Here is an 11,071-nt window from a genome sequence, read left to right on the forward strand (position 1 = left end):
TGAACAGACTATAATCAATGACCACTTAAATTGATAAAAGTTCTCATCTGTAGAAAAGCAATTATGCTTATATATTTATCTACAATTTTGGAAGCCATCAGTTCACATTACTTAAAATTGAAATTGGAATAATATCTTGAATTCCTATGCTCTATCTTATTCCATTTCTCTTTTCTATGCTATCACTATTACAGGGCAATTTGAGAAGTCTAAAGTAAAATGCATTTCTATTACATATTTAATCTTCTAACACAAAAAAAAGAGACAGTTGTAATTAGCTTTTCTAATAAGAGAACAGACTCATTAAAATTTTATCTGAATAAAAATCACAGTTATTACTTACCAAGGTCTTTGATTCTTGGTAGTACATTGCATGTAAAATGTTTATAAGAAGCTACTTTTCCTTCATGGGAGGAAATTCCCACATGAGATTCATAGATTCTTAGACTTTTTGGTTTCTTTGGTCTGGAATGCTTAAACTGCAGAATATAAAATTTGCACATAGAATTAAACCAGAAATTCAGTTATGAATACCAGCTGATCAAACATGTTAAATTAAATGTTGAATAAACTCAGTCAAAACTTGGAACTATTTTCACACATATTAGGCATTAGCTACATTCACAAAATTGTTTTTGAAAAGTTACTTTTGAGATCTTATAAATGGATCTGTTTTAAAAGGATCATGTAGTGACTTATACCTTACCAATTAATTAAGTTTGTTCATTTTTTTTATTTTGTTTTGTTTTTTTTGTCATAGGGAACATGCACTCAAAAGAGACAGAGAGAGAGAAAGTGAGAAATCACTCCTCAGAGGGGATGGCCATGCTCCGATTCCTTCTCTTCTATTCTCCTCTCAGGATTTTGGACATGCATACACATACCCATACACCTAGCATGATTTTCAAGTCACTAGGTCCATGACTCAAACCACAGTTGGCCATGGGGGAAGTTCAGCACTATGTAAAACATGAAACCAGCAATGAAGGGAGACATTGAACATTATTATAAAATTTGTAAAAGAAAAATTAATTTTCCTAGAAATATATAAATAGGCATTTACTAAAAGTTTTGTTGTGCTCACTTTATATAAGTGTTCTGGATCCCATTGTATCCAATCATAATTCACATTGTCACCTTCTCGAGTCACATACTTCGCCCACGGTGAAATACGATATAAGATCTCTCCACTTTTACTAGTAATAACTACCTAAGAAGAGAACGAGATGTTATTGCTTTAAAAATACTTTCAAAATTCTAAGATAACACATAATAATGTATGAACACTGCTACCAAGGAAAGGAGAAATGGTCTCTAGAATCTACACCACCATCTACATATGTGGCCTTAAAGAACAGATTTAAATTCCACAGATTTTGTTTCATCACCTGTTGTTAGTACATGATCCTTAAGGTCACTTTTGGCTTAGATAGCTTATATTTCTCTGACAATTTTTCCCATTACAAATCAGCCATTACAGGGTTAATTAAACATATATTACATACTTAAAAGACATGAATATTATTTGGAAGTTGCTGTCAATAAATCATCCAACAGAAGGAAAAAGTCCTATTGCATTAAAAATGGGGGTAAGTGACAATATCACCATCTCTTTGTTTTCCTTTGTGTAGTTAACTATAACTAGCTTTCAAAGAACTAAAGGAGAAAAATGAGTTTTATTAATACTCGGTACACACACACACAAATTACTTTTCATCCCTCAACGTCTTTTATATCCTATTCCCAGTACTATTTCACCATATAAAAAAACAAATATGTTTCCATCCATTCCTACACTTGCCGATAGTATCATAATTGTTTTCATTAATAAATAACAATAAAATGGCAAATAAAATTTTGTGGATTTCACCATTTTACAGTGCTGAATAAAGGATTTTGAATTTATCCAGAAAAATAAACAGAGCTTCCAAGTGATTGAATAGTAGTGTTTTTACAAAATCATCTTTTTTAGTAAAGTTTGTAAAAGCAAACAAGAGTATGATCACAAATATTCAGATTTGTTGCTACATTATGCCCTCAGTGTTGAAAGAGAACATACTTCTCAGTCTCCTTCAATAGGGAAAAGCTCGAGTACTCATAATTCCTGGTAATTAAATATTTGTATAATGCTTTATAGTTTGGAAAGGACTTTCACATTCACATCTCACTTGATTCCCAGAAAATCTTTATGACCCAAATATTAAGTGAGATTAAGTGAGTTGCCAAGAATCCCAAAATCACCTCGTGGCAGAGCCAAAAGCTGAACACAAAGCTTATGATACTTCCTGTTCTGAACAGGCCTTCCAGCACTTCCTTTAAATGCCAAAAAAATGAATAAATCACCATTCATGAGAGAGGGAGCACACAAGTGGTAAAAAGGAATGTCTAACATAAATAAATTATAATTCTTCTTCGTTATCCTTCTCACATATTAAAGTTGATCATAGCCAAGTGTTGATGTCATGCAAGTAATTATATTTTTAAAAAAGAATCAGTAAAACCAACCCACTTCCAGGAGTATTTTATCCCAAAAAGTATGTCTTTTAAGTCACATGAACTGCTAGTGTAATATAAAACAATTATCTCTTTGGGAAAATGCCCTTTTTTGTTCATTTATCAACCCAGAACATGCTATGAGGAAACAAAATACTACAAATCAGTTTTCAATGACCAGCACTCTGCCCAATCAATCCATGTATCATTTCTGTTTTGCAAATGGCTCTACAACCTCTCCAAAGGTGGATCACAAACCAGTAATTTTGGAAGGTATCTGCTGACAGAATATTTGAAATGTTAAGAAAAGAACATGAAGAATTTACTTCATGCTGAAAGCACTTCCCACATTCTTTAAATTAATTCATTTCTCTCATTAAACACACAACTGTCCTCAGAGGCTACTGAGTGATGGGTATTAGAAGAAACAGCTCTTCCATGGGTCTCTTATATTCTGATATCTCTTGTCTGGTATGCCAAGAATGCAAGGCCCTGACCATTGTTCATTGGGCCATTTCTCAGACTTGCTTTTGCAACAAGCAACCCTTATGGATGTCTCCCTGGAAAACACAGAGCAGGCTTTCTTACTTGCTTACCGCTTGCTTTAAAAAAAAAAAAAAAAAAAGGAAATCACACAGTTAAAAATTTCCCAGCTATCATACAAATGTGCTATGTGAGCAGCAGCCATCTGAGCCATATGGTATCACCTCTGAGACTTTAATACAAGGGGAACTGATGCTAATATGATGTTCATACCACCTACTGTGCTGTGAATAATAAAAGCATTTTAGATCTCTGACCTAGGAATACCATGTTTTCTGCCAGAATCCAGACTCTATGAAATGGTAGCAGCTAAATTTCTAAGCTTGTAGGTAGGATAAAATCAAATCGCAGACCTGACAAAGGATGATTTGCTCATTCATTGTGTGACTTCAATATTTTTGTTTCCAAAAGTTCTATTTCTTCTCTTGGTACAGTCACTAATACTACAGTTGCTTGTTGAGGTACAGAGTCTTAATTTTCCCATTTCCTCCTTCTATCTCATAATAGAATTATAGCAGCATGGTACAAAGAAGGCTTTCCATCAAATCTGGAACACTTATCTATGATTACTATAACTTTCTCTGTCTTTTAGTACTCTCATTTTTGGAAATATCTTTGTTGTAATAGTTTTAGGCTTTTCTAACTAATACATTTGTCTATTGTAGCTACCTCACCTTGCTTTCAATTTTCTTTTCCTAAATCGTGCCCTTGGTAACCAAATAAGAGTACAGTAATAAATGTAAAGGAGCCAGCAGGTGGTGTAGTGGTTAAGGTGCTAGTCTTCACATGGCCAACTGCAGTTCAAGTCCCAGACTCAGTAGCCTGAAAATCACACTTGGAGTGTGCGCATGCTTGCCAAAATCCCAAGAGGAGAATGGAGATGGGGTTGTTGTGTGGTCATCCTTCTGAGGGCTGATTTCTCACTTTCCCTCTCTCTGTCTCTCTCTCTCTCTCTGGCAAGTGTGCATGCCATATGACAAAAATCTAAAAACAATTAAAATTCAAAGTAAAATAATAATAATAAATGAAAATAAATCCAACTTAGGGGGCCAAAAATGGTGTGGTAGTTAAGGTGCTGAATTCCTGCAGTCTAATCATGGTATTGACCTTTCAGCTGGAAATTCATGCCAGGCATGCGTGCCTGCATGCCCAAAATCCTGAAAGGAAGATGGAGGAGAGAGACTGCAGCATGGCCATCCCCCCAGGGGGTGCTTTTTTACTTTCCCTCTGTCTCTCTACAGCAAGTGCAGCTGACCTATGGCAGAAAAAACCTTCAAAATAAAATCCAACATAGGTAACATTCCAATAAGTAAGGGATATAATCTTTCTAGACTAAACTATGCTTATAAAACTTTTTGGGGAGAGGGGAGTAACTAAGTACTTCCTGGATGTTCAGATTCCTGAGGAAAAAGTTTTAGATGACAAGACTTTGTCATTCAATTCACAACTTAAAATATCTGCATGCTATATAGTAAATCGAAAAGAAAAGCAAGCTTGATGGACTTTATAATATCTGATGGGTAGAAAAATTCACATTAAACTATAAAATAAAAAGTTGCATACGATATTGGTGTGACTAAAATAGTACAAAATCTCAGAATAGCAATTTGGCAAAATGCATCAAAAGTTTAAAAAAAGTAATTCCAATAACTTAGCAATACTAATTAGAAATTTGCCCAATAGAAATAATCAGAGACAGCAGGTTGTGTGGTGGTTAAGGCGCTGGACACTTCAACATGGCCGACCACTCTTCAAATCGCAGAACTGGTGGCTTGCTTTCTCACTTTCCTTTTCTCTGTGTGTCTGTATTTCTCTGATCAAATGAAAGTAAATGAATGAATAAATTTAAAAATAAATAAATCATTCTTTAAAAAAAATAATCAGAGACATGCCCAGGGAACTATATACTTGCCTATTAATTTTTTTTATGTTCCTTTTACTAGTGAAAACTGAAAGACTGAGTAGTCTTGCAGTCATCTAAGAAGTATATACTTCTGGAAAATTATATAGTACTATATTGAAGGCTATGAAAAATTTTTCAGAGTTATTAAAAAGAATATATTTTATCTTGGCAATGTAAATGCACAAAATCTTTATAGCCTAAACTATTTAAAAAGACAAAAGTTATTGATATGGTTAAGTATGGGGAGGAGGATTGTAGCAGTTTTTGTTTTGTAGTTATATGCTTCCATATGTTTTCTATGTAGAAATGTGCAATGTCTTTTCTGAAAATCGAATGTATTCATTTTGTTTAATTGTATTTTATTGAGGATTACAAATATATGTATTGTGTAATCACTCATACTTTTGTGCACCTATGCTACTCAAAATGTGTATCTTTTATTGACAGTGTTAAAAAAAACTTTAAAAAGTACATTAAATCATTTGCAAGTAATAGAGAAATGAAAATAATATCCTAATGAATGTTTATAGGGCAAATAAACATTTTTGCTATGAAATAATAAAATTTTAAAATGTTTTAATTGTTTTAAAGTATCGTTTTTAATGAGCCATACCATCTCTTTAAGCTATGGGAGAATAACAAGAGACATTTATTAGATTAAATAAGAAAGTACATACAACAAATCTTTACATGTGAAAAAGTCAAATTGACTTAGTCAACTGTTTTATTTCAAATTCTATTTTTAAAATTTCATTTAGAACTCAAACATATAAGAAACAGAAATTGGTAAATAACAAAGACCTAAAAAATGTGTGTGTTTGTATGTGTGCGTTCATTCATGCTAGGAATATCTTTTGAAATGCTTCTTGCAAGAGTATCTTTCCATGCCCTGGAAAATTACTGAGATAAGATGCTCCTGAGGGGCAACAATTTATATAACAACACTTGATGTGCTCAACTGGTTAGGAGTATTAACATACTTTAGGAGATGATGCTGACTCTAAATCTAGGTTGATAATCGGATGTGTAGCAGAATAACAGTAAAGGCAAAGATACTGATTAATATCATTCTAGTTGCCTGAATTATAGTATCAAAGTCTCATATGAGGAGAACCTTTTCTTTCAAAAAAAAAGTAAGGCAGAATGAAAAAAAAAAAAAGAGGATCGATTAACTATTTGAGGATGCACATGTAAAAGTGAATAATAAAATAAATTTTAATTTATGAAATAATTACAGCCATCTCTTCTTTTTTTTGGACTTTTAAAATTCAGACTTACTGAGGTACATTGACAAATAAAAATTTTATCCACTCAAGGAATGCAACATTATGCTCTGAAACATGTATATATATAAACACATGTACTTTAAACAACATATATAAGCATCCACAATCAGATGAGATGATGGCTACAAAATGCAGGTCCCCTAATTCACACCTCTGCTAAACCTGTAGCAGCTGTGCCACAATGAAGTCCAGACTTTCTGGAAGAAATATGAGAGGGATGGGGTGGTATTACAAGGGCCTCAAGCAGTGACTATTTACTAAAAAATATAAAAATATCTTTATTTTAACAATAGGGACAGCCATACCAGTAAGTAATGCTGACTATCAGTATTCTATGTGCATGTGCTTTTAATGTGATCGAAGTACATGTCTACATGTACATACACATACATACGAGATAGAGAAAAACATACACACATACATATGTACTGTCATTTATTTTTAAGTAGTTTTTAGAAGTGGATAGAATAAAAATAAAGATGAGAAAAATGTTTGGAAACTAATCTAAAATTCATAAGTAAGTAAAAATTAAATGATATTCCAGAGGAGAATCTCAGGACCAATGACCTGAATCCTGAAGACATAAATGTGATTTTAATATTTACAAATAACTTAGCATAAATATTATGTATAAGTGCACAGACAGAATTTATAATTACTAAACCTTTAAAATACCTTACCACAACTTAAAATAAAGCTCTTCAATCTCAATATAATTTGACTAAAATATTATTACTTATCTTCATTTCATTTTTTTAATTTTTATGAAAAGGGACCTATTTGTATACAAGTTTTTCAGTTTTCCTTGTTATTCTTAAAGCCCCAATTTGACATTCAGTGGGATTATGTAAGAAAAAACCTCTTTGCCATTGTGGGAGGCTAAAAATGGTCTCCCCAAAAATACCCACATCCTACTCCCTACAATCTGTGAATGATACCTTATATGGCAAAAAGGAGGTATTTGCAGATGTGGTTAAACTAAGGAGCTAGAGATACAGAGATTGTGGGGATCATCCAGGGGGGAATCACTAATATTCTTATGGAAGGGTGCCAGAGGGAATTTTACATGTAGATAGAAGAAGACATGTGACCAGGAAGGAAGAGATTGCAGTGATGCTGACGCTAGCCAAGGATCGCTAGCCAAGGATCGCAGGCAGCCACCAGCAGCTGCAAGTGTCAAAGATCAGATTCTCCCCTGGAGCCCCCAGAAGTACCGATTGCAGTCCAAGTGACGCTAGCCAAGGATCGCAGGCAGCCACCAGCAGCTGCAAGTGTCAAAGATCAGATTCTCCCCTGGAGCCCCCAGAAGTACCGCTCCGGCTACATGCTGACTGCAGCCCTGTGATATGGCCTCCAGTACTTTGAGAGGACTAAGTTTGCTGATGGGAAGCCACTAACTTTGTAGCAGCCATAGGAAACTAGTAGGATCATAAGGAAAAAGTTGTCTAAGAATAAAATGGAATGTACTTAAGTAAATGGAATATAGTTACACTTTTCCAATGCCAAAAGTGTTAAAAGATAAAGTTATCTTAACAAGTAGTCTAAATAATACATTTTATGTCAAATTTATTTCCTATTCCACCAAATTAGACGAACATGTACCAACACATTTCAGTGACCTTCACCAAAGTACATCTCTTGAACAATTCCCAAGGAAAGTAAATTCCTTTAACATAAATAGAGTTCCAGAGTTGACAGAACAGATTTTAAGGAAGTGAATCTATAATATACATTTTTTATTGCTATCCTTCTCCCATCATAATTATTTTCAGAGATGAAATAAAAACAACTATTCCTTTTAATATATAAATAAGGGCTCTAAATTTGTTATATGGAAAAGTGAAGGTGCTATATTTCTACCCAATACCTGATGTATTTGCCTCATTAGATTATTTAAAGGAATAGATGATCAGTGACCAAAAAAAAGGTTAAAGAAATTATTAAAAAATGATTAAAGAAATGTCATCCTAACTTTCTAGTTAGGAAAATAACAATTAGAAAATTCTCTTATTTTATTTGGATGCCAAAGTTCATACATTACAGAGATCGCCATCTTGGTTTTGTAAATTTAGTTCATAATTCACAGTCAGTCAAATAACTATCTGAGTCGTGTGCATAGAAAATCAAACTTTTGAGGCCCTTTACATCTACAAAGCTCAAGGATTGAGAGAGGTGGAAAACAAATTAAATAATTAGATTTAGCCTGTTGAATTCCATGTTATGCCACACTGGACACTAAACAAAAGAAAAGATATCCTTGGTAGTCATTTAATTAGAAAAAAAAAATCAGGTTGCCTCAAAAGCAATAATCTATTAATGAATTTTTGTAAACTTCCTTTATTTTAACTTCTCACTGGGTTTCTTATTTTAAAATATGCCATCACAATTTGAATTTGTCTTCTACAAGAAACTGAAAAAAATCTTTCCAAGATTAAATCCATAGCAAAAGCATGAGTAGGAATAAATGGTTTCTCTAACAAAAATAAAGCTACTAATAAGAGAAAACCTTCTTTAAAAGACTAAGCGTATTAGCTATGAAAAATAAATCTGTAACATTATACAAATGACTATCGATCAAATTATACCAAATTATGGCACAAAGGACACCAATGTATAGAACAAAAGAGACTATTATTGAAGTATAATATTCATAGCTACTTTGTTTCTGATTTAACACCAATTATAGGATTACAAAGATATAAACACTTATTTCTGTAATACTTACACATGGGAGAGAAGAAACTGCCAAATATTGTCAAAAGGAAATAAATGAAGATCAGTAGCTGCTTCTTCTAAAAGCAGTTCCTTATTTAGAATGATTTAGAGACAGATGCCTCTGTACCTATAAAAAGGAGTATATCCCCAAAGTTTACACCTCAGTTCCCCAATCTTTTAGCCTAGTTAAGAAGCATTACAATTATACTTTTTCATATGTCTCTGCCTTTCTACTGAGGCAAATCTTTAAAGAAATAGAGAAACAAGTAAGTAGAACTGATCAAGTGTTAGCCTCATTTCAAGCGTATTACCTGAACAAAAACCTCATAAAGTGAGGTCACTAAAAGAGGACAAAATCTAAAGGGATTATATGAGATTTAGGAAGCAGGCACTGAAAATGATATCCACAAGCAAGTGAAAATAACTACTTCTAAGTGAAAAGAATAGGAACCATGCTCAGATATCTAATTGGGTAAAGATTGATCAGGTGTCTTAGACTAGAAAACAAATGAATTACACATGATATAAATATATAGGTTTTAAACATCCAAGATATTGTAAGATCAATATAGTAATAAAAGAAAAAGGCTATGAAAAGGGGAAAAATCAGTGAGTTTTCATTACTGAAAAAGTGTGCTTCGAAGAGAGTCATCCATGTGCAGTGAACGTTAGAATTCTATTAAGTAAACAGAGTTATAATCTGGTATAATGCCAATAAAAAAAATCTAAGAAGTATTTCTAGAAGTGATAGGATAGGGGAGACATAGTCTCATAAGATAAGTTAAAGTTCTTTTTAAAATAATATAACTACAAAAGTCTATCTAGTGATAAATCATTTGAAGAAAGAAATATGGTTCCTAAACAATTACTCTAAGTACTATACAATGAAGTAAAATATAGTATGTGTGTGGGGGGGGTGGGGGCGGATAATGCAACTCTTAAAGTAAGTCTAGAGAAATTCCAAAAACTATATATATATATATATATATATATATATATATATATGTATGTATATTCTAAAAATGTTAAGATATTTTAAGAAAAGATACTATTACATATTCATTACAAAGTGATACTAATAATTCAAGAATATAAGTAATGACTTAAATAAATAAAATGATGAAAATTCTTCTTGAACATTTAGATGTTCTTTACAAATATGGTTTCATAGATTGCTATGCTATCACTCTTCTTTTTTTCAGAAATGACCTGTATTTTGCAAGGTATAGGAGGTATTAGGTGAAAGAGAATTATAAATAGGTATGTTTGAACACTGACAAGGAAATAAACTCATTAAGAAATGAGAAAGTGAGAGCTGGCAGGTGGCATGGTATTGAAGCTACTAGACCCCTACACGGCCAAATGAAGTTCAAGTTCTGGACCTGGTGACTTGTGTTCTCATTTTTTCTCTTTCTGTCTCTCTCTGGTCAAATTTAAAGTAATATTAATAATAATAAATAAAATTAAACAATTCTTTAAAATACAATAAAAAGAAATGAGAAACTGAGAGAATAAGCTGTATGGTGGGAAACAGAAAATGATCAGATGTGAGATGAAACTCTAGATACACATTTAGATAATTTCTTCCCAAATAAACTTTTTATAGCATTCAGGTAGATTATAAACTATGATGAAGAACTGGAGCAAGTCTTTCTGATGATTGATTCAGGAGTTGAAACCAGAGACAGTGACGATGGGAAGAAGTCATGATAAAGATCAGAGCCTTGGGACCAGCAGTTAGCATGTTGGCTATGTCACTGGACTCCCATGTAGTCGACTGCGGTTCGAGTCCCAGATCCGGTGGCTTAAAACTCACGCCGGGCTCGTGTGTGTGCATGCCCAAGATCCCAAGAGGAGAATGGAAGAGATGGGATTGCAGCGTGGCCATCCCCCTGGGGCGTGATTTCTCGCTTTTTGTTTCTCTGTCTCTCTGTCTGTCTGGTGAGGGCGTGCGCCCTATAGGAAAACTCTCTCAAAAAAAATTGAGTCTTTCTTTGGACTAGCAGATGGCATAATGGCTATATCACTGGACTTCCATGTAGTCCACTGCAGTTCAAGTCCTGGACCCGGTGGCTTAAATTCATGCCGGGCACGTGTGCATGCATGCCCAAGATCCCGAGAGGAGAATGGA

At 33.5% G+C, this 11,071-nt stretch overlaps 1 protein-coding gene across 1 annotated transcript in view; it reads right to left on the minus strand.

Moving 5' to 3' along the window:
• Positions 1 to 11,071, minus strand: part of LOC102498438 (1,4-alpha-glucan-branching enzyme) — a 162,657-nt gene that overhangs the window by 8,204 nt on the left and 143,382 nt on the right. The window contains exons 5-6 of the mRNA XM_014593390.2: positions 1,085 to 1,210; positions 344 to 479 (exon numbers count right to left, since the gene is read on the minus strand). Coding sequence (XP_014448876.1) covers positions 344 to 479; positions 1,085 to 1,210 — 262 coding nt within the window. The remainder of the gene's footprint in view (positions 1 to 343; positions 480 to 1,084; positions 1,211 to 11,071) is intronic.

The sequence above is a fragment of the Tupaia chinensis genome, unplaced genomic scaffold (genome assembly GCF_000334495.1).
Source record: "Tupaia chinensis unplaced genomic scaffold, TupChi_1.0 Scaffold140508_1, whole genome shotgun sequence".
Classification (NCBI taxonomy): Eukaryota; Metazoa; Chordata; class Mammalia; order Scandentia; family Tupaiidae; genus Tupaia; species Tupaia belangeri.